The 24,325-nt window shown below is 41.7% G+C and overlaps 1 protein-coding gene across 2 annotated transcripts; it reads left to right on the plus strand.

Moving 5' to 3' along the window:
• The first annotated feature begins 1,301 nt into the window (after positions 1–1,301).
• LOC139175562 (semaphorin-7A-like) lies at positions 1,302–22,973 on the plus strand. 2 transcript variants are annotated; one of them, XM_070766720.1, is made up of 14 exons: positions 1,302–1,528; positions 9,059–9,198; positions 9,654–9,707; positions 10,585–10,680; positions 10,784–10,889; positions 11,188–11,286; positions 13,294–13,433; positions 14,774–14,934; positions 16,211–16,319; positions 16,562–16,763; positions 17,381–17,496; positions 17,900–18,069; positions 19,295–19,353; positions 20,255–22,973. In XM_070766720.1, exons 1-14 carry the CDS (start codon positions 1,438–1,440, stop codon positions 20,584–20,586), a joined length of 1,875 nt encoding a protein of 624 aa, XP_070622821.1. In that variant the 5' UTR covers positions 1,302–1,437; the 3' UTR covers positions 20,587–22,973. The 2 variants fall into 2 exon arrangements, with proteins under 2 accessions (XP_070622821.1, XP_070622822.1); XM_070766721.1 differs by having other exon boundaries at positions 19,298–19,353.
• The last annotated feature ends 1,352 nt before the right edge of the window (positions 22,974–24,325 follow it).

Genomic DNA, 24,325 nt, shown 5'->3' on the forward strand with positions numbered 1-24,325 from the left:
GGAGGAAGGAAGGAAGAATGGAAGGAAGGAAGAAAGAATGGAAGGAAGGAAGGAAGGAAGAATGGAAGGAAGGAAGAATGGAAGGAAGGGAGGAAGGAAGAATGGAAGGAAGGAAGGAAGAATGGAAGGAAGGAAGAATGGAAGGAGGGAAGGAAGGAAGAATGGAAGGAAGGAAGGAAGAATGGAAGGAAGGAAGGAAGAATGGAAGGAAGGAAGAATGGAAGGAAGGGAGGAAGGAAGAATGGAAGGAAGGAAGGAAGAATGGAAGGAAGGAAGAATGGAAGGAGGGAAGGAAGGAAGAATGGAAGGAAGGAAGGAAGAATGGAAGGAAGGAAGAATGGAAGGAAGGAAGGAAGAATGTATGGAAGGAAGGAAGAATGGAAGAAAGGAAGGAAGGAAGAATGGAAGGAAGGAAGAATGGAAGGAAGGGAGGAAGGAAGGAAGAATGGAAGGAAGGAAGGAAGAATGGAAGGAAGGGAGGAAGGAAGGAAGAATGGAAGGAAGGAAGAATGGAAGGAAGGAAGGAAGAATGGAAGGAAGGGAGGAAGGAAGAATGGAAGGAAGAATGGAAGGAAGGAAGGAAGAATGTATGGAAGGAAGGAAGAATGGAAGAAAGGAAGGAAGGAAGAATGGAAGGAAGGAAGAATGGAAGGAAGGGAGGAAGGAAGGAAGAATGGAAGGAAGGAAGGAAGAATGGAAGGAAGGGAGGAAGGAAGGAAGAATGGAAGGAAGGAAGAATGGAAGGAAGGAAGGAAGAATGGAAGGAAGGAAGAATGGAAGGAAGGGAGGAAGGAAGAATGGAAGGAAGAATGGAAGGAAGGTTGATTCCCTCTCTGAAAACCTGCCCATCTTTCAAATTCCCAACCGGTGTTTGTGCCCAACACAATCCCTCTTACAACTCATTCCCCAGCTCCCCCCCAAAATAATACTAATACTAGAAAAACCTACATTTTCCCCCCCAAATGTCCCTCTCTCCTTCTAATTCCACTGCAGGGGCTGCCTAACTAAAACCTCCCCCTTCCTTTCCTATGTCATTATTTCTCCTTGCAGGGATTCCCTCCCCCCTTTTCCTCCCCCGCCATCCCCCCCCCCCCGCTGCCTGTAAATCTCTTTTTCATCCTCCTGTTGTTTTTCTTCTTTCTGCTCTTCCTCTCTTCTCCGCCGGCCGCTGGAGGGAGACAGCACTCGATGGATCCTCCTCTCTTTCTTTCTTTTCTCCCCCCCCCCCTCTTTCTTCCTTTCTTTCTTTTTTTTGAAAATTTAATTGGACTATAAATTAGAAAACAGGGGAGGGAGGGAGACGCAGAGCGGCGTTGGCTGCAGGCAGGGTCGGATCCTCCTGCCAGGGAAATCGGGATTGCATGGAATTGGACTCCCAGCCCTTCTGAAACCCCCCCCTCCTTTTGCAGGGACTCAGGCCCCCCCCTGCTCCCCAAAATGGGGTGCAATCTCCCCCTTTTCTGCCTCTTCGCATTCTTTTGCCTTGGCACCGCTCAGAAGGTCCCCCGGCTGAGGCTGGTCCCCAAAGGTGAGTGGGATTTCTGGTGATGAGTCTCACTTGGGTGGCATTTTTAGGACTGTAATGAGACAGTCATTATAATTTTTAAAAGGTAAGCTCCCCCCCCCTCTAGAATTATTATTATTATTTTGAGCTTTTTCCTGTAATTTTTATGATTGCAGTTTCTAAAGGCTTCTCCTCCTCCTCCTTCACATTTTCCTTCTTCTTTCTCCTCCTCCATCTCTTCCTCTTCCCCTTCTCCTTCTTTTCCTTCTTTCTCTCTCCTCCATTACTTCCTCTTTCTCTTCTTCTTCCTCTTCCTCTTCTCCCTCTCCTTCATCTTCCTCCTCCATACCTTCTCCTTCTTTTTTCTCCTCCTCCATCTCTTCCTCTTCCCCTTCTTCTTTTTTTCCTTCTTTCTTCCTCCTCCACCTCTTCCTCTTTCTCCTCCTCCTCTTCTTCTTCCTCTTCCTCTTCTCCTTCACCTTCTTCTTTCTCCTCCTCCATCTCTTCCTCTTTCTCTTCTTCCTCTTCCTCTTCTCCTTCACCTTCTTCTTTCTCCTCCTCCATCTCTTCCTCTTCCCCTTCTTCTTCCTCTTCCTCTTCTCCCTCTCCTTCATCTTCCTCCTCCATACCTTCTCTTTCTTCTTCCTCTATCTCTTCCTCTTCCCTTTCTCCTTTTTCTCCTTCTTTCTTCCTCCTCCATCTCTTCCTCTTTGTCTTCTTCTTCCTCTTCTCCTTAACCTTCTCCTTCTTTCTTCCTCCTCCATCTCTTCTTCTTCTTCCTCTTCTCCTTCACCTTCTTCTTTCTCCTCCTCCATCTCTTCCTCTTTCTCTTCTTCTTCCTCTTCCCCTTCTCCCTCTCCTTCTTCCTCCTTCTCCATCTCTTCCTCTTCTTCTTCTTCTTCTTCTTCTTCTTCTTATTATTATTATTATTATTATTATCATCATCATCATCATCATTATCATCATCATCATCATTATTATTATTTTCTTCACTATCTGCATTAAACAGGAAACTCAGCCAACTGAACATTTTTTAAAATGTCACGTATACCTCTGACTGATGCTAACGGTGGATATGGGTTGCTGCCAGTGTCCCAGTTATCAACCAAGCATCTTCTTCAAATATATGATGTTCCAAGTAGCGTAGGGTTTTTCTGTTCCTCTGGTGTGATTGCAGGAAGGTCCAATTTCTTGATGTGTTTTGTGAAATCATTGGACATGGTACCATGTGCATTATTATTTTTATTTTTATTATTATTATTATTATTATTATTATTATTATCACCACCACCATCATTATCATTATCTCTTTTATTCATTAAACATGAAACTCAGTCAACTGAACATTTAAAAAATGTGCCACAAATGTCAATGATTGGTTGTTATTATGGTTATCATTATAATTACCATTATCATTTTGATGCCTAAGGCTTTCTTCTATCATTTTTATCACTGTAATTCCTAAAGATGAGGCATTATTATTATTATTATTATTATTATTATTATTATTATTATTCCAAAAGGAGAGCCTCCTTTCCTATTAGGGTTATGTGGACTCCAAAAGGATAGTTTTTTCTTATAATTTCTCTAATGCTGATTGGAAAAAAAATGGGTTTTTTCCCCTTATTATAATTATTCTAGTTGCTAAAATGAGCTTTTTCCTTATTTCCAAAGGTAAACTTTCCTCCTCTTCTTCTTCTTCCTCATCCTTCCTCTTCTTCCTCTTCCTCCTAATAATAATAATAATAATAATAATAATAATAATAATAATAATAATAATAGGATTCCTATTGGTCACCTGTTCCCTTCTGAGAGGTTGTTTGCAAAGTCAATCTGGATTTGCCATTGCTATCTACCTCTCCAGTCCTTCCCAAAAGAGATGAGACCTGCAAATTATTATTATTATTATTATTATTATTATTATTATTATTATTATTATTATTTTGCATCTGCTTTCAGACTGCAGAGGGGGGCAGGCCTAGACTGAATTTCTATATGCCAAGCTTTTGAAAAAGCCCCGCTCCCCTGGAGCAAATCCTTCTGTCTTCAACCTCTCTTCTCCAAAGAAGCGAAAACTGAATAAATCCAATTATCAATGAATATATCAAATTAAACCAAAGCAGAACACAACCCGCCAGATCAATCTAACCCTGTTGCAAAATTGTTGGTTTTCCCCCCCTATAATCTCTGCCTCAAACCTTCTACTTTCTACAAAACGCAAAAAAAAAAAGCTATTTAAAATTCTCAGCAAGGCTGTGTCTGGTTTTAGGCCAATTCTTCTTTGCTGAGTCACAAATGTTTTAGGAAAAAAAGACTCCTGGCCACTTGCTCCATATTCTCGAGTTTAATGGATTTTATTTGGAAATGCAGCTCCCCCCTTCATTTAAAAAACGCCTTGAATTAATTATTTGGGCCTGAGCCTACCTGGCAGGGTTGTTGTGGCTAAAAACTAGGAACCCTGTTGTATACAGGTATATGTACAATTTCCTTTTTTTCATTTTTTTTCTTTCTCTTCTTCTTCTCTTTCCAATTCTTTTCTTTAACTCTTCTTTACTTTTTCTTTTTTTCTGTTTTGTGTTTTCTTCGTTTTAAATAGTTTTATTCATTTTCCACTTTTGAAAAGAAAACACAACAGAAGAAAATCAAAGAAAATTAAATAAATGAGTAGTATAGGCAGACATTAGCATTATATTAGCATTAAAGTCACTATATTTATATTATATTTACACACTAGACTATAATTTGTCTCGAGGATATAAATTAACACATGCTTTTTTTCCCCATTAACAAAATAATTTCATATATACTTCAATGATTTATCATGCAGGTGTCAACGCCCCAAATAGCATCTGAGAAATAAATCAGGTATATTGACCCCCCACCCAAATTGTAAAGTCTAGATTTTATACAGTCTCAAAATGGGGGAACAGTGCAGTCAGGCGGTAGGGAAAGCAAGTAGGATGCTTGGCTGCATAGATAGAGCTATAACAAGCAGGAAGAGGGAGATTATGATCCCGCTATACAGTATAGAGTGCTGGTGAGACCACGTTTGGAATACTGTGTTCAATTCTGGAGACCTCACCTACAAAAAGATATTGACAAAATTGAACAGGTCCAAAAACGGGCTACAAGAATGGTGGAAGGTCTTAAGCGTGAAACTCATCAGGAAAGACTTCATGAACTCAATCTGTCTAGTCTGGAGGACAGAAGGAAAAGGGGGGACGTGATCGAAACATTTAAATATGTTAAAGGGTTAAATAAAGTCCAGGAGGGAAGTGTTTTTAATAGGAAAGTGAACCCAAGAACAAGGGGACACAATCTGAAGTTAGTTGGGGGAAAGATCAAAAGCAACATGAGAAAATATGATTTGACTGAAAGAGCAGTAGATCCTTGGAACAAACTTCCAGCAGACGTGGTAGGTCAATCCACAGTAACTGAATTTAAACATGCCTGGGATAAACATATATCCATCCTAAGGTAGAATACAGAAAATAGTATAAGGGCAGACTAGATGGACCAGGAGGTCTTTTTCTGCCATCAGACTTCTATGTTTCTATTTTTCTATTTCTTACCTACTTCAAAATGTTTAAGAAAGTAAAAATAACAAACAAATCAACATCGTGAAAACAACTGCAAAGCAAAACTAAAGCTACCTATACTTATTTATTTATCTTCTTAACGTAAATTTTATCGGGGTGTATATTTTCCTGTTTCGTGTTTTTTCTTCCTGCCATCAGGATTTTTTATTTTTCTCTTCTAAGATTGCTTCGTTCCTGGATTTAGGAAGAAATAATGCAACGTTATTAGGCAGGAAGGAAAGCAAATTTTGCTGCAGAGAGAAACTGCGATGGCTTCCTTTTAGGGGCATCGTTTTTTACGAGAGGTTATTCCTGCAGGAGAGATTAAACAGTTGGCTCGTGTTCTTTTGCAGAGGATTCGTATTTTGGCTCCCGCGGTAACTTTGCAATGCACAGCGTGGCAAAGCGCCCGGGCCTTCCAAATTGAGCCCCAGGGATGCTTTTTTTGTAGGGGGCAGAAATAAATAATATTCCATCTCCTTTCTCCAGCCGCAGAATGGACGCTGAACAGTTGCCCTGTTTCAAAAACTTCTCCAACCCATTGGCAAGAAATTCAGTAAAATTCAAATTAAAGTTGGCCCGGGTCCCTAAATTGGGTGAAGAATTCTTGCAAAAAAAACCAGGGTGAAGGATTCAAAGTCTTTCTCTGGAATTCTGGAGGGGTGGGCTGGGCATTAAGATAGACTGCGCTGATCCATGGAGGCTTAACGTCCCGATTTTTTTTTTTTACAAAACGGATGTTTTTCCAAGGCCAGTTCAAACCAAAATAATAATAATAATAATAATAATAATAATAATAATAATTAATATAATAATAATAATTAATATAATAATAATAGTAATAATTTATTAGATTTGTATGCCGCCCCTCTCCGAAGACTCGGGGCAGCTCACAACAACAATAAAAACAGTATAGCAATGGAACAAATCTAATAATAAAATTACATTAAAAAACCCCAACAATTTAAATAATAATGGTTTGGACTACTTTAAAGAAGCAAGCAACTAACCCTCCCCTTTCTCAGTCTGTCTGACGCCAACAATTCCATTAGGAGGAGGAAAGATATTAAAATTTTAGCGCTTCCTTCGGATAGTCGATTCCGCGACCGTCGGATCAAACCAGACTGCAACCGTGCAGCCTTTAGGGATCCACTGGATTCTTCTCGGAGGCTCGGTAAGGACTGAGCCTCCCTAGATGGAAAGGTAGACTGCCTCTCCGATTGGAGGCTCTCTTTCAGCAGCAAAAAGCTCCACATTGGGTCGATTTTCTCTTGTTAAAAGGACTCGAGAGGAGGGGATGAAATATACCGTATATTGCACATATTTTAATTGATTTTTAAAAATATTTTAAAATAACATTAGGATATTCTATTCCGCGACCGTCGGATCAAAGTGTGCAGCCTGCAGGGGATCTACTGGATTCTTCCCGGAGGGAGGGAGGAAATATATATATTTTATTGCACATATTTTTAATTGATTTAAAAAAAATATTTACATCTTAATATTTGCAAGTGGTTCAACATCCATATATTTACATTCTTATCAATATCAGTATCAATATGTTTATATATTATATACACACTCATTTTAAATATTCTCTTAATGTTCTTAATATTCTTTTCTTCCTCTGCTGTTTTGCATTTATTTTTTGTGTATCCATTGATACCATTTTGTCCAGGTAGAATCCTTTTGGTCATTTAATTCCATGGTTCATTTGGTCCATTTCTGCCCAGTCGTATTTATTTATTAATTGGACTTTTTATGCTGCCTTCTCCAAGGACTCGGGGCGGGTTTACAACAGATAATAAAACAATATGAAACCTCGTAATCCAATTAATTAAATTTGAGATCGAAACCCCCCCAAAAACCATAAAAAACATATATTTTTTTAATTATCTCCTTTTCAGCTGGTGTCTGTGGGTCTTTCCATCTTGGTGTGTAGGCAATTCTTGCCTGTTAAAAATATATATTTTATAGATTTATGGATAGATTTATTAGATTTGTATGCCACCCCTCTCCAAAGACTCGGGGAGGCTCACAACATTAATGGCAATACAACGCAAATACAAATCTAATTTAAAATACATTTATCATAAAAATAATGAGCTACGCAATCATGCACACTCAATTTTAATAGAAGGGCCAAGAATCCATGGTCCCAATCCACTTGCAAATTACGTGCACGGCACGTCAAAACCTGGAACATCGAGAGCCACCAAAATGCTATCGGGTTTTTGGAAAGAAATAAAATCTCCCCCTTGGAAACCCTTCCAGATTCCACAAATCCTCCATTGCAAAAATGAGAGGCAGGGTCTTTTCTTCCCCAGGAGATGGGCAAGAGATGAGAGGGCACCTGATTTTAACTTTTTTAAAATTAATTTTGGTCCTCTCCCCACCCACCCCTTCCTCCCAATGCAAGGAGGGGCCGAATTGCAGCATTTTGCAGAGCAGCTGTTGACATGGGGGAAGGTCAAACCCACTTGGAACCCCCTCTGCAATGCAGATAAAAAACAAGGATACGGAGCACCACGGAAAATTGGGAGGGGAGAGAGAGATTGAGCTGGGGTGTGTGTGTGTGTGTTGTATTCTGGGCTGGGGAGGGAAGCAATTTCCCCTCCCGGTGACTCAGCTCTGCAAACCCAAAGCGACCGGGGGGGGGGGGGGTTAAACATGTGAAGGGCGCAAACAACAAGGTGTGGTCCCTTGTTGTGGCGGATTGGAGAGGGGGGGGGATTGTTTTTTGCAATTTGCCAGGGCCTGGCAGGGGAAGCGTCTCCATATGAGCAACATCTAATGTGCGTAATGGATTTGGATTTGCAGCTTCCCGAATGCTCGTAGCATCCTTCCCACGATGAATATTTCATATTTGTTTGTCAAGTACGTATTGGTAGATCTCACGCTGTTTATAGACATGAGATGGGTACTAATAAGCATTAGGACAGGGGACGGTAGGCAGGCTGGTGGCCTTATGCATGCCCCTTACTGACCTCTTAGGATTTGGGTGAGGTCAATATTACTATTATTATTATCATTATTATCATTATTATCATTATTATCATTATTATCAGTATTATCAGTATTATCATTATTATCATTATTATCATTATTATCATTATTATCATTATTATCATCATCATCATCAATAAAACACAGCAAACGAGTTCACTATGCTGAATTTTGTATTTCATCACCAGTTGGGTGCTTTATTATTATTATTTATTTTATTACGTCAATACAACACAGGAAATGAGATCACTATGCTGGATTTTGTATTTCATCACCAGTTGGGTGCTTTATTATTATTATTATTTATTTTATTACGTCAATACAACACAGGAAATGAGATCACTATGCTGGATTTTGTATTTCATCACCAGTCGAGTAGAAATAGAGAGATAGAGAAGGATTAGAAATAGAGAGATAAGAGAGAGATAGTGATAGTTAGAGATAGAGAGAGAGAGAGAGATAAAGACAGACAGACAGATAGATAATAGAAACAAAGAGATAGATAAGAGAGATGGATGTAGATAGAGAGAAAGAGAGAGAGAGAAATAGAGAAAGATAAGAGAGATAGAGATAGATAAGTAGGTAGGAAGGTAGGTAGATAGAAATAGAGAGATAGATAAGAGATAGATGTAGATAGAGAGAGATGGAGAGAGATGGAGAGAGATAGAAAGAGAGAAAGAAAGAAATAGAGATAAGATAGAGGTAGATAGATAGATAGATAGATAGATAGATAGAGAGATTAGATAGATAGATAGATAGATAGATAGATAGATAGATGTAGATAGGTAGGTAGATAGATAGATAGATAGATAGATAGATAGATAGATAGATAGATAGATAGAGCGATATAGAGAGATAGAGACATAAGAGATAGAGATGTATTTGAACCACGGGTGGAGTTCTTGGCACCAGGTCCCAAATCCATGTGGTTGTCTTTAACAAGATTGTTAATTTTCTTCCATCCCCCCAGATGCCGTCACGAGGACGTTCAATCAGAAGGAAAGGCTGATGGCCATGTTCCATGAGGCTGGGTCCTCTCAGCTGATTGTCGGCGGGCGGGGTATCGTGTGGATTCTGACGTTTGCGGGTTCGGAAATCACACCCACCGAGGTGAGCCCTCCCATCCCTCCATCCAAACCCCCGGCAGATACTTAGGGCCATTTTGTTTTTTAACAACAGCTCGAAGTTGCAATCATGGTATTCAACCAGTTCAGAAGGGTTCAGACAAACTGGTAGTAGCGATCTGCGGTTTCATTTAGCCATGGTTTTCTTTTAAAAAGAAAAATGTTTAAAGCAAAATGCATATATAAAAAAACACAAACTTAAAAGAAAAACACATATCTGGGATAATTTACATCCTAATTTTCGTCAGAAGTACATATGGAGTTGTATATCTTTTTACGTTAATTGAGAATATTTTTGTCTATATTTACTGTACATTTCCTAAGAATAAAAAAACAAACAAACAACAAACAAATAAATAATAAAACACAGTTTGCTTAACGACCACAATAAACAATTCACAATGCTCAAGGTATGTGTCTTTCTCTCTTTCGGATGCCCAGGTGCCAGTCCGCGTAGAAGAGAAGGCTGAGAAAGATTGTAAGAGAGCAGAAAAGGTGAGGTGGCAGCTCAGGTTGGAAAGAGGAGGACATTTTCTCCATCTTCTCAATGTTGGATTGAGTTTTATTGGGGTTGAGTTGGGATGGGTTAGGGTAGGTTGGGGTGGGGTGGGTTGGATGAGGTGGGATAAGATGGGATGGAATGCATAAGGCTGTGGGGTGGGTTGTGATGGGATGGGTTGGACTGGATGGAATGGGATGGGATACCTAGGGTTGGGATGGGTTTTATTGAGTTGGGATGGGTTGGGTTAGCTTGGCTTGGATAAGATGAGATGGGATAGCATGCATAGGGTTGGATTGAGTTTTATTGGGCTTGGTTTGCATTGCATTGGGATGGGTTAAGGTAGGTTGTGGTGGGGTGGATGCAGTGGTTTGGATGAGGTGCAGTAAGATTGGATGGGATGAATAAGGTTGGTTTGGCATGGGAAGGATGGGTTGGATGAGATGGGAAGGGATGCATAGGGTGGGATGGGTTTTTATTGAGTTGAGTTGGGTTGGGTTGGATAAGATGAGATGGGATAGGATAGGATGGGATGTATAGGGTTGGATTGAGTTTTATTGGGGTTGGTTTGCGCTGCATTGCATTGGGATGGATTAGGGTAGGTTGGGGTGGGGTGGATGCAGTGGGCTGGATGAGGTGCAATAAGATGGGATGGGATATAGGAAGGGATGGGTTGGATGGATTGGGTTGGATGAGGTGCGATGGAAGGGATACATAGGGTGGAGTTGGGTTGGGTTGGGTTGGGTTGGGTTAGATAAGATGAGATGGGATAGGATGGGATGGGATGCATAAGGATGGATTGAGATTTATTGGAGTTACGTTGCGTTGCGTTGAGTTGGAGAGGTTTGATTTTCCCCATTCTGCTCTTTGTAGGGCAACTGCGACAACTTCATCCAGACCATCGAAAGGATAGAGAATAAAACCCTGGTCTGTGGCACGAACGCGGGTTCTCCCAAGTGCTGGATTTTGGTAAGGGGTTGGGCAACCCTACAGGAGGGGCTTTGGCCAACTGGGGGACCGACAGGGCATCACTCTCAGCTTTTACGGGCAGGCTGATCTCTCGTTCTTTTAGGACAACGCGACACTGCAAAAAAGCAACCAGGGTCAAATGTTCACCATGCTGGGGGAGAGCATCGTCTCTTCCTCCCCCTTGCAAAACTCCGTCACAATCGCCATCGGTAAGCAGCCAAAATTCCTTTCTTTTTAATGTCTTTCCAATATTTGAGGGGTGCCACAGAGACGAGGAAGGGGGACAAACTATTTTCCAAAGGACCCAAAGTCCAGACAAGGAATAATGGATGGAAACTAATCAAGGGGAGATTCCTGGACACAGATTCCGTTCTAAGTCATTCTTGGTCTTTTCCAACTCTGTTATTCTATTTCCTGCCCTAATAGCAGGCTCAGAATCGCACGCATATATATATATATATTTTTAAAAACACCAGATTTCATCTCTGGCTTTTCTCCCTATTTCAGAAGACAGCCTGTACTCGGCGTTATCTGGGAATAAAAGTTCCTTGCAGAGGAGTTACGGACGGAGAAAAGGCGTCAAGACAAGAGACAGTTGGCTTGGCAGTAAGAAAAGTTCCTTGTTCCTTTCCCCCTTTCCCTGGAAATGAAATGCAGGGGGTCCTCCACTTACAATGGTCCGTTTCATTAACGTTCAAAATTACAGCAGTGCTGAAAAAACGTCACTTACGACACGTTTACAATCAGAATAGAATTCTTTTATTGGCCAAGTGTGATTGGATACCCAAGGGATTTGTCTGTGGTGCAGATGCTCTCAGTGTACATAAAATAAAATATATAATAGAATAAAGTAGAGTAAAGTAGAGTAGAATAGAATATTATAGAATATTATAGAATATTATAGAATATTATAGAATATTATAGAATATTATAGAATATAGAATATAGAATATAGAATATAGAATATAGAATATAGCATACAGAATACAGAATACAGAATACAGAATAGAACAGAATATAATTCTTTATTGGCCAAGTGTGATTGGATACCCAAGGGATTTGTCTGTGGTGCAGATGCTCTCAGTGTACATAAAATAAAATATATAATAGAATAAAGTAGAGTAAAGTAGAGTAGAATAGAATATTATAGAATATTATAGAATATTATAGAATATAGAATATAGAATATAGAATACAGAATACAGAATACAGAATAGAACAGAATATAATTCTTTATTGGCCAAGTGTGATTGGATACCCAAGGGATTTGTCTGTGGTGCAGATGCTCTCAGTGTACATAAAATAAAATATATAATAGAATAAAGTAGAGTAAAGTAGAGTAGAATAGAATATTATAGAATATTATAGAATATTATAGAATATTATAGAATATAGAATATAGAATATAGAATATAGAATACAGAATACAGAATAGAATAGAACAGAATATAATTCTTTATTGGCCAAGTGTGATTGGACACACAAGGAATTTGTCTTTGGTGCAGATGCTCTCAGTGTACATAAAAGAAAAAGAGATATTTGTAAAGAATCAAGAGGTACAACATTTGTCATAGGAGTCAAATAAGCAATGAAGAAACAATCAATATTAATAAAAATCTTAGGATACAGCAAAAAGTTACAGTAAACAAGTTATCAGGTTTTGTAGCATCCCCATGGTCACAACATTTGAATACTTGGCAACTGGCTCACATCATGGAGGCCTAGTGGACGACCATTGAAATAGGAGCCAACCCTGTGCAGCAGCTGCCAAAAAAGCCAACACAGTTCTAGGCTGCATCAATAGAGGGATAGAATCAAGATCACGTGAGGTGTTAATACCACTTTATAAGGCCTTGGTAAGGCCACACTTGGAATACTGCATTCAGTTTTGGTCACCACGATGCAAAAAGGATGTTGAGACTCTAGAAAAAGTGCAGAGAAGAGCAACAAAGATGATTAGGGGACTGGAGGCTAAAACATGAAGAACGGTTGCAGGAACTGGGTTTATGTCTAGTTTAATTAAAAGAAGGACCAGGGGAGACATGATAGCAGCCTTCCAATATCTCAGGGGTTGCCCCAAAGAAGAGGGAGTCAACCTATTTTCCAAAGCACCTGAAGGTAGAAAAAGAAGCAATGGGTGGAAACTAAACAAGGAGAGAAGCAACTTAGAACTAAGGAGAAATTTCCTGACAGTCAGAACGGTTGACCAGTGGAACAGAAGTTGCCTCCAGAAGTTGTGAAGGCTCCAACACTGGAAGTTTTTAAGCAGATGTTGGATAACCCTCTGTCTGAAGTAGTGTAGGGTTTCTTGCCTAAGCAGGGGGTTGGACTAGAAGACCTCCAAGGTCCCTTCCAACTCTGTTGTTGTTGTTGTTGCACGGTCATAAAATGAGAAAAAATGAATTTTTTAAAAAAGATATTTCATTGAGCAGTAGAAAACTTTGGGTTCAATTGGTGGCCATAAGTCAAGGACCACCTGCATTGAATATAAAGGCAAAAACTCTTTCCAAAAACCGTGAGAAGTTTTAATAGCAAAGCTTGCAGGCTGCAGGATGGGGTCATTGAGGGGGGGGGTTGATTGGGGGTTTTTTCACCCTGAATTTCCTGTCCCAGATGCTGAGTTCGAAGGGGCTGCCTTCTTCCCGCATAAAGACCGAAGGAAAGATGAAATTTTCTTCTTCTACAACGAGGTCAACCGGTCAGCTGGCCTGGATGAGGACCAGTACAAAGTTTGGCTTGGACGGGTGTGCAAGGTATGAAAAAAAGGAAGCGTTTTTAAAATTCTTTATATCGAGGGCGCAAAAGGTTCGGCAAAGGCGATGTATAGAAATGACATTTTGATCGGTTGATCGATCAATCGTTCAAATTCCTGCAGTGCCCCATCTCACCTCAATGACTCTGGGCGAAATTCATTAAAAGGATATACTGTATATTGATATAATTGAATATGTTTAATAATATATATGTGTGTGTAGTTAGAAGAAAGAGTGGTTAAATTTTTCGGAGTATAAGACGCACCATAGTTTTTGGGGAGGAAAATAGGGAAAAGAATCTGCTTACCAGGTATTCATCTGGCCAGCGTCCTTAGTCTGGTCAGTTTCAGCACATTATTTTATACTCTGGTTAGGGCTTTAAAAAAAACCTTATTTGGAGAGAGTAACAATGAAAGAGCTTGCAAGCCAGTAAGGGCTAGGAACATTGTTAGAACCTGGTTAGGGCTGGAAGGAAACATTTGGAACAAGTAGAGCAATGGAAAAAAAGTGGAAAGACTTAAGGCTTGGAAAACATTATTCACAGAGAGTAACAGTGAAAAAGCTTGCAAACGGGTAACAGCTGGGCACATTATTAGCACCTGGTTAGGACTGAAAAGAAACATTTGGAGCAAGTTAAAGCAATGGAAAACAACTGCAAAGACAGCGCTTAGAATACATTCTTAGCAGAGAGTAATAATGAAAGAGCTTGCAAGCAATAAGAGCTGGGAACATCATTAGCACCTGGTTAGGACTGGAAAGAAGCTTACTTGGAGCAAGTTAGAGTAATGAAAAAAAACCCTGCAAAGACTTAGACCTTGGAAAACATCCTTCACAGAGAGTAACAATGAAAGAACCTGCATGGAAAGAGCTGGGAAGATCGTTAGCACCTAGTTAAGGCTGGGAGGAAAAAAAGCTTCGAGAAAAGCTACATTCTGAGTATAAGATGCACCTGAATTTTCAACCTCTTTTAGGGAAGAAAAAGGTGTGTCTTATACTCTGAAAAATACGGTAATTAAAATATAGGCAATATGAATGACAATTCAATTAGGTTTGATTTTAAATCTAGAAAATTCAGATTGTGCCAGCATGGCCTGTCCTTCCTTCGCTTCCGCCCAGTTGGGTGGGCATAGGATGACCTTGAACCAAAATAATGCTTTGTGGCTGCATCTGTTCCCTCCTGAAATCCCCCCTCCCAAGTTCCCACAATCATCAGGTCTTCTACAGTGTGACAAGCTATTGATTTATCACCAACATCTGCAGCGGCTTGACAGGGATATTCCCAATGAAAATCCCAAGATTTGAAATTCAGGGTGTGTCTTTGTTTCTTGCGGGGTGTCCAGATGGATCAGGGAGAGAGACCAGCCTCGGGAGACTTCTGGAGCACCTTTCTCAAAGCGAGACTGGTGTGTGGACGCCCCCACGAACCCCTACTTTTCCACCGCCTAGAGGACACCTTCGTTTTCAGAGAGACAACATTGTATGGGGTCTTCTCCAGCCCATGGTGAGTGGCGAGATATGGCTTACAGGTCAACGGGAAGTTTGGATCTGGAATCCTGTCGCTGTTGAGAAGGCATCAAATGAATAAGGTCTTGTGAACTTGAGATGGTGCTTTAATCTGGAGATTTAATATGGACCCTAAGGAGCAAATACAGTGGTCCCTCTACCTAAGAACGACTCTACTTATGAACTTTTCTAGATAACAACTGGGTGTTCAAGACTTTTTTTGCCTCTTCTCAAGAAACATTTTCCATTTACAAACCCAAGCCTCTGAAACTGTAACTGGAAAAGTCAAGGAGAAACCTCTGTGAGGCCTCTCTCGGAATCTCCTGGGAGGAAACAGGGCCAGAAAAGGTGGGGAGAAGCCTCCGTAGGGCCTCTAGGAATCTCCTGGGAGGAAACAGGGCCAGAAAAGGCGAGAAGAAGCCTCCTTGGGGCCCCTCTAGGAATCTCCTGGGAGGAGATGCGGTTTCCTCAATCGCATGCATTATTTGCTTTTACATTGATTCCTATGGGAAAAATTGCTTCTTCTTACAAACCTTTCTACTAAAGAACCTGGTCACAGAACAAATTAAGTTCGGAAGTAGTTTAAGTTCAGCCCAAATAGTAGTCTTTAAATCCATTCCTTGTTGAAGCAACTACACTATGTGGGGGCGCTCTCCGTCGTCCTGAAATTCCCAGGTTGTGTTTCCCATGTGGAGGGGGGCTGTCCGTGGTCCTGAAATTCCCAGGTAGCGGGCCACTTGGAGGGGTGTCCACAGTCCTGAAATTCACAGCCGGGCCGGGCCATTTGGGAGCTGTCCATGGTCCTGAAATTCACAGGCCGTGTGCCTACATGGGCACTGCCCATGGTCCTGAAATTCGCAGGGGGTGGGCCCTCTTGGGGGCTGTCCACGGTCCTGAAATTCCCAGGTTGCGTGCCTACATGGACAGTGTACATTGTCCTGAAATCACCAGGCTGTCCCCCTTTTGGGGGGACTGTCCATTGTCCTGAAATTCCCAGGTGGTGGGCCCACTTGGGGGCTGTCTATGGTCCCAAAATTCTCAACCTGTGTCTCTACGTGGGGGTAGTGTCCATGGTCCTGAAATTCCCAGTTGGCGAGCCCACTTGGGAGCTGTCCATAGTCCTGGAATCCCTAAGTTGTGTGCCTATATGGGCAGTGTCCGTGGTCCTGAAATCTCCAGGCAGTGTTCCTTAGGCGCACCATCCCAAATTGTGACTTGGGACTCACCACCCAATATTTTTACATTTTTTAAATTTCTCCTTTATTTCTCCCAAGGGGCTCCTCTGCGGTCTGTTCGTACTCGATGAATCGAATCAGCTCCTATTTTGAAACGCCCAGATTCAAGAATCCTCAGAGCCCCATCCCTCACCCCAGACCAGGCTCGGTAAGATTTCGGAGGTGCTGCTTCTTCGGTGATTCGATCTTTCTCATTTCCAAACAGGATTCTAGGCGTCCAATTGCCCGATTAATTAATTAATTTAGTTTTGGCTGTTCTAGTCGCTCTTACCTTGAGAGAATAACTGAAAGAAGCGACTTTTCTGCATTATCGGAGAGAATCCGGGTTAAAATTTGAGATGTTAATTCTCCATACGAGCGTCTCACACCTCTTTCCTTCTCCAACCGCAGTGCATTCCACCAGAGTCCAGCGCTTCAATGACCAAAGTCCTGGCCTTCATTAAGGACCACCCAGAGTTAGAGGCCGTGGTCTATCCAGATGAGGGGCAACCTCTGTATGTCCTGCAGACGAATGATACCTACACTCAGGTGGTGGTGGACAAAACCCGAGATGCCAACAATGTCTCCCATGACGTCCTCTTTCTTGGAACTTGTGAGTTTGCTATGTCAGAAAGTGGGGCCCCCACAAAACCTTAGCAGAACAGAATAACAGAGTTGAGAGGGATTGTGGAGATCTTCTAGTCCAGCCTTCTGTTGAGACTGGAAGATATTAGAACACTGCTATCCTGTCTCCCCTGGTCCTTCTTTTCATTAAACTAGACATGCCCAGATCCTGCAACCATTAATAATGATAATGATAACAACAACAGTAATAATAACAACAACAGAATTAACAACTCTGTTGTTGTTGTTGTTGTTGTTGTTATTATTATGATTATTATTATGATTATGATTATTATTATTATTACACCCAGAATTCTCCAGCCAGTCTTAAAGTTGCCAAGTTTTGGAACCCCTGTTCAAAAGTCCTCAACTCTAGCGAGAGGAAAGGGGCTAGACTTGGAAGGAATTTGTTGAGGTTCTTGATCCATTTGTGCATCCAGTCTTGAATTAAGCCCTGCTCCTTCCCCGTCCTTAAGCACAAGCCATTCTCACCCCCTGGATGGATGGACCCTGCAATGTCCCATGTCTCTTGTTAAGGCAACAACCGTTGCAGTCTTCTTCTACCTAACCAGAGTTCTGGGTTTGTTTGTTTGTTTGTGGTGACAGCCAAAGGGAAAATCCATAAAGTCCTCCGAAGCGAAGAACAGACAGTGATAATCGCTGAGTTAAGCCCCTTCAAGACTGAAGCACCCATCACTCAGATGATCCTGGACGCCACCACGGTAAGACAAAGAATAGACCTGTTGGTAGTGTGCAACCTTTGGAGGCAAATCCTGGGAGTTGAGCAGGCACCATGGGAGGTAATATCTCCCAGCTTATTTGGTTGTGTGGCCAATCAGTTGGTATTTGACTTCCACCTCCTGAAATAAGGTGAAATTACATAGCTAGGCACATCAAAGGATCCATAGAGTCGACTATACATTTTCCAGATCTGTTGGTGGACTTCCTTCTGTTGTGAGTGAGCCTTGTCCACCTCATGTCTGGTTCTGAAGACAATGAACCAGGCCCCTGTGGATATCCTGGGCCAACGTGCAGAGGGAATTGGTGTCTAGGACCAGAGAAGATCTCCACAGCCTCCTTCACCAAGCTTCTGTCTTCTCCCCTGCACTTTTTCCTCTCTGGTAGGGCTATCTCTACGTGAGCACTGCGTTTGAAGTCACGCGCCTACCCTTGCACGACTGCAGCCAATATCATGGAAATTGCTGGAACTGCCTCTTGGCTCAGGACCCTTACTGTGGGTGGGATGCAGCTGGAATGAGTTGTTCTGCCGTCTCCCACGAAAACCACACCAACAGGTGGGTCAGAAAGCCAAGAGATAGAAAAAAAGGGAGAGGAAGAACGTTGTGTGCATGAGATTCTGACACGTTTGTGCAACTGAAGGAGTTACCAGATTGGTTAAACCATATTTTCGGAGTATAAGACACACCTTAATTTTGGGGGAGGAAAATGGGGAAAAGAATCTGTTTATCAGGTATTCATCTGGCTAGCGTCCTTAGTCTGTTCAGTTTCAGCACATTATTTTATCCCCTGGTTAGGGCTTTTAAAAAAACCTTATTTGGAGAGAGTAACAGTGAAAGAGCTTGCAAGCCAGTAAGAGCTGGGAATATTATTAGCACCTGGTTAAGGCTGGAAAGAAACATTTGGAACAAGTAGAGCAATGGAAAAACACTGGAAAGACTTAAGGCTTGGAAAACATTATTCATAGAGAGTAACAGTGAAAAAGCTTGCAAGCGGGGAACAGCTGGGGACATTATTAGCACCTGGTTAGGACTGAAAAAAAACATTTGGAGCAAGTTAGAGCAATGAAAAAAAACTCAGCAAAACTTAGGGTTTGGAAAATGCAGAGACTTGCAGAGACTAACAATGAAAGGACTTGCAAGCTGGTCAGCTTCAGGACATTATTTTATTCCCTAGTTAAGGACTTAAAAAACAACCTTTATTCTGAGAAGGTAACAATGAAAGAGCTTGCAAGCCGGTAAGAAACATTGGGAACATTGTTATGACCTTGTCAGGGCTGGAAAGAAACTTACTCAGAGCAAGTTAGAGCAATGAAAAAAACCTCTGCAAAGACTTAGGGCTTGGAAAATGTTCTTTGCAGAGACTAACAATGAAAGGACTTGCAAGCTGGTAAGAGCTGGGAACATCGTTAGCACCTGGTCAGGGCTGGAAAGAAACTTACTCAGAGCAAGTTAGAGCAATGAAAAAAACCTGCAAAGATTTAGGGCTTGGAAAACATTCTTTGCAGAGAGAAACAATGACAGAGCCTGCAAGGTAAGAGCTGGGAAGATGGTTAGTAGCTAGTTAGGGCTGGAGGGAAAAAAAGCTACATCCAGAGTATAAGACACACCCAAATTATCAGCTTCTTTTAGGGAGGAAAAAGGTGCATCTTATACACCAAAAGTACAGTAATTAATACCGAGTATGGGATCGTTGATTAGGGAGAGAGGAAGTACAGAACATGGGGGTTGCTTTGACCTGATGCAGCCAAAGTTCTTGAGATGTTCCCATTTTGTCCTTCAGCAGGTTGATTCAGAGCCTGGATTCATCCAGCACAACTCAGGCGTGCAAAACAGTGGAAGGTATCTCTCTTCCCTTGCAGGAACTTGGTGGAAGGGGGGATACGGCCTTAGGGAGGCTCCCTCTGTCTTGTCATGATCGATCACAAGAGGTTGATCTCAAAGGGCAGGAAATGGAGAACAAGGGAGGACGTTGGCTTGATTAAAGTTGTGTTTTATATCCCTTTTCCTCACCCGGAAGGTATGCAAAACCTTCCCAAGCCACGTCTGGGTTTTGGGTCTTCCCTTCCTGTATCCTTCCCCTTAAAATTTCTGGAAGTACAATGGAGAATGGTTGAGCTGGGTCATGGCCAACTTTCCAACCCATCTAGGCAAGCTTTTCAACTCAACCACCTGGTCAGGAAGCTGAAAAACTACTTCTTTTCAATGTGTTGAGTCTCTTTCTTTCTTTCTTTCTTTCTCTCTCTCCCTCTCCCTTGCTCCCTCTCTCTTTCTCTCTCTCCCTCTCTCTTTCTCTCTTTCCCTCCCTCCCTCTCTCTCTCCCCCTCCCCCTCTCCCCGCCTTACTCTCTCTCTCCCCCCTCTGTTTCTTGCTCTCTCCCTCACTTTTTGCCTTACTCTTTCTCTCTCCCTCTCTCCATTTCTTTCTCTCTCACTCACTTTCTGCCTTACTTTTTCTCTCTCCCTATCTCTGTTTCTTTCTCTCTCTCTCTCTTTCTGCCTTACTCTTTGTCTCTCCCTCTCTCTCTCTGTTTCTTGCTCTCTCTCTCTTTCTACCTTACTCTTTCTCTCTCCCTCTCTCTGTTTCTTTCTCTCTCTCTTTCTGCCATACTTTTTCTCTTTCCCTCTCTCTGTTTCTTGCTCTCTCCCTCTCTTTCTGCCTGACTCTTTCTCTCTCCCTCTCTCTCTCTTTCTCCCCCCCTCTCTCTTACTCTTTCTCTCTCCTTAAATGCTGGACCCGGCAGCCAAATTGGCTCAGGATGCCGTCAAGAAAGTCAGTGTCGATCGCACGGCTTACATCTACCTGCCCTGCCCGCTGAGGTCCCACCACGCCAGCTACAGCTGGGTGAGAGGCAACAAGGTCTACCCCTGCGCCATGGAGGACCAATCCTGCACGCTTCGCTTCGGACCGCACGCGCCGATGGACGAAGGCGTCTTCAAGTGCACCGCTAGAGAAAAAGGCTACAAGGAGGAAATTACAGGGTTTGAGGTCGTGTTGAATAGCGGAGTGATTCCGGAGCTGGTTCTCATGATTTCGGGCACCGCGCTCCTCACCATAACGATCCTCTTGCTATAGACCAGATCTGTAGCGAGGAGTGGATCCCATCACACTGCCAAAAGAAATCATTTCTCCATCGCTGTCTTTTTTTTAAAAAAAAAAATTGGCTTTGGATACATCGAGCCGCTCCTAACGATGTTCTCGGACGTACCGAGGACCCCCAAATTCCAGGAGAGAGACACAGGTCTCCATCTGGCAGCTTCGCACGTACGTTATTCCTTCCCCCAGGTCACCAGGCTGTCCAACCGTAGACACAAGTCATTTCCAGAGGAGTGGATTTGGTGGCGGTAGGAGGGCCCGTAAGCGCCAGGAAAATAAATGTGGGGGTTTTTTTCCCTGGGGAGATAAAGCGATGGATGTGTTGATTCAGGTCTGGAAATGAAATTTAAGGAAGCCCCTCTAAGTAACGAGAGTCTCGTTTGGCTTCCTGGTGACCCCTCCGTCTCCACCGACTCGGTTTGCTTCCAGCTTTGAAAGACAAAATATTTCCAGGTTTTGCGAGAAATATATTCCGGGCATGAGGTCTTATCCTGTCTTTTTAACCCTTTCATGTTGCATGATTGCTACGCAACTGCACAATTATTATTTATTTTCATTGCCACAAATATCCTGGTCAGTGATGCCTTTCGGTGAAGCCTCGAAGAAACCTCATTGAGGGTCAAGGGGAGTTTGTAAAAATTTGTGGCAAAGGAATCGGCTTAAGGGTTCAACAGCTGGGCTCCAAAATCAATTTTTTGCATTGACAATGTAAAAAAAAATCTCAACTTAAAAGACTTGGCAGGAGAGGGGGGGGAAATGGAATCTTATTTAATTGCATCCCATAGCAAGTTGGATCCCTCGGCTACAAAAATGGTTCAATGCTAGCAAATGTCCATTTTGACACAAGTTTTTATTCCAGTCAAGCACCAAAGCATCTCACCCGGGAAGTATGTTTTCACCAAGCTATGCTGCACCAAATATGACCACTTGCTAAAAACTGCTTTGTGTGTTTGCGTGTCTGGTTTTTCCACTGTGGACTTTCCATGGATTTTACTCTTGGGGGGGGTTCTCAACTCTTGACGAGTGACAGTTCTTATTTTACTCAAAGGCTCTGGCTGATATCGTAATTCTTGAGCCCACCGTACCGCTCGCCTGCTAAAAATATTTAAAAAGCTACTGCTAAATTCAGCTCTAAAAACAGTATACAGAAGCGTTGTGCACCAGGAAACAGGAAGTGGTAATTCATTTTGGTGGCTTCCATCAGTATCTTTCCATTTTTACGAAAGATAAATCACATGTAGGTAAATCATGTATAGAAAGGTAGGTTTTTAAGAGGTTGGACGAAGGGATATAAGGTTGGACTAGAGGACCTCCAAGGTCCCTTCCAACTCTGTTATTCAGTTAAGCAGAAAGTGCCAGCCATCACTCAGGGAATATGATAGGGTGAACGTAATGGAAGAACAAAGGCCTGGATTCGAATCCAGATACCACAGCTCCCTGGACTTTGGCCCCGTTCCACCTCTCTTTGCCTAAACTCCCCCCACCTTTGAGCTCTTGGACCAAGATATAAACTAAAGAAATTGTTCCAGGCTGCGTCTTAAGTAGCCGAGCTGTGGGCTGGAGTAGATGATCTTTAAGGTCCCTTACAAATTTCTAATCTCACCCTTTCAGGCTCAGGATCTTTTATTTCTATCCTTCAAAAGGATGTTTGTTTTAAGAATTAGTTTTAAGGATATTTTTTTTTTAAAAAAATAGAGAAATAATAAGAGATTTAAGGCTGTCTTTGCTACAAGCTGTACATTCACAGGAATGAAAATTAAATCCCTCTTTGTAGCAAAAGAGCAAATGCTTTACACCTTTTTTGGGGAAAAGTTTTGTGCCTTTTGATCCGGGAGGAAAAACTAAACAATGTCAGTCCACTTGAAATGCTGTCCAATTAAAATTTAGCCCCATATCCTCCTAAATCTTCTACCACAGATTAAAATCCCTGAAATCTGCACATTTTTTCTTTTCAAAAGGTCTGACATTAAGGTCGGAAAAAGCTTTTCTGGAAAATAAGAAACAATTGAAAACCTTTTTCCCCCCAGCATAATAATAGAAAAGCAGAGATATATTCCAGGGGAAAAGGGGAAGGAGAAGGGAATGAATTTAACATCAAATAAAGAGAGAATTGTTACTAATACAGTACCTGTGATTTGAAGACTTCATGATCATCCTTTCCACAGAATTGCCGGGCAGAAGTTTTGCAATTATTATCACTCTGTACACAATTAAAACAGCAGCTTGCAAATCGTAGCCTCTGTTTAAAAAAAAAACCAAACACAAACATATCTGCGGTCCTCAATGTTTTTAAATCTTATTTACGGATTGCTTTGCTCGTTTGTAATGTTGTCTGTCCTCCTCAATACATGCAGTTACATTCTCTACGCCTTCTCGTCTTTCTCATTTCTTTATTTTTAATTTTAATTTTATTGGATGTACAGGCCGCCCGATTCCTGACGAACTATGGGCGGCGTACGTAAATAAAACAGTACACAACGATTAAAACCCCAGTACAAAAAAACTTTCATCAGTTCTTCTCATTCGACGGCCGTGTTTTCTTTCTTGAGGAAGAGTAGTAGATGCTGGGAACAAACTTCCAGCAGACGTGGTTGGTAAATCCACAGGAACTGAATTTAAATAAATACAGTTCAATAAATAAAGGTAAAATACAGGAAATAGTATAAGGGCAGACTAGATGGACCAGGAGGTCTTTTTCTGCCGTCAATCTTCTATGTTTATATGAGGAAGACGGGTGGATTGGAGGTTTTCAATAATCCATGGTCTTTAGGAGACCTTCCTCGACTTACAACAGTTCGCTTAGTGACTGAAATTACAAGTGCAATATTTTGTGACTATTTTTCACATTGTTATCTCCCCGTGGCCACCCATCCAAAGGGCTTGTATTATTATTATTATTATTATTATTATTATTATTATTATTAATAATAATAATAATAATAATTTATTTGATTTGTATGCCGCCCCTCTCCAAAGACTCGGGGCGGCTCACAACAGTAATAAAAACAGTATACAATGGAACAAATCTAATAATAAAAATTATATAAAAAACCCCAACTGTTAAAAACCATACAACGCATACATACCAAACATAAAATATAAGAAAGCCTGGGGGAGATGTCTTAGTTCCCCCATGCCTGGCGATATAGGTGGGTCTTGAGTAACTTGTGAAAGACAAGGAGGGTGGGGGCTGTTCTGGGGGAAGTTGATTCCAGAGGGCCGGGGCCGCCACAGAAAAGGCTCTTCCCCTGGGGCCCGCCAAACAACATTGTTTGGTCGACGGGACCCAGAGAAGGCCAACTCTGTGGGACCTTATCGGCCGCTGGGATTCGTGCGGTAGAAGGCGGTTCCGGAGGTATTCTGGTATTGCCGTTCAAATGAAAATCGGGTTTTTTTAAGTCTTCATATTTTGTCCCCACTGCCCCCAAGCAGTTTTTTAAAAAAAAGTACCGTACCTATCAAAATACAATTTTGTGTATCATCCATGGTACCATTTGATGGGAGAAGGCATTTTTGCACCTTCATAGGTTTTTTTTTATATTTAAGAGCCACAGAATGCAATGGGAAATACACTCTCAAAAAAATAAATAAATAAAGGGAACACTCAAAGAACACATCCTAGATCTGAATAAATAAATATTCTCATTGAATCCTTTGTTCGGTACAAAGTTGAATGTGCACAACAGCAGGTGAAATTGATTGTCCATCAATGTTGCTT

Source organism: Erythrolamprus reginae, chromosome 13 (assembly GCF_031021105.1).
Source record: "Erythrolamprus reginae isolate rEryReg1 chromosome 13, rEryReg1.hap1, whole genome shotgun sequence".
Classification (NCBI taxonomy): domain Eukaryota; kingdom Metazoa; phylum Chordata; class Lepidosauria; order Squamata; family Dipsadidae; genus Erythrolamprus; species Erythrolamprus reginae.

What these genes read in the sequence shown, in the direction of transcription:
- LOC139175562 (XM_070766720.1), top strand. Translation starts at nt 1,438, where the DNA reads ATGGGGTGCAATCTCCCCCTTTTCTGCCTCTTCGCATTCTTTTGCCTT. An exon ending in CGGAAATCACACCCACCGAG is followed by an intron (nt 9,199 to 9,653) that starts GTGAGCCCTCCC and finishes TCGGATGCCCAG; the next exon opens with GTGCCAGTCCGCGTAGAAGA. An exon ending in CACGAAAACCACACCAACAG is followed by an intron (nt 18,070 to 19,294) that starts GTGGGTCAGAAA and finishes TTTGTCCTTCAG; the next exon opens with CAGGTTGATTCAGAGCCTGG.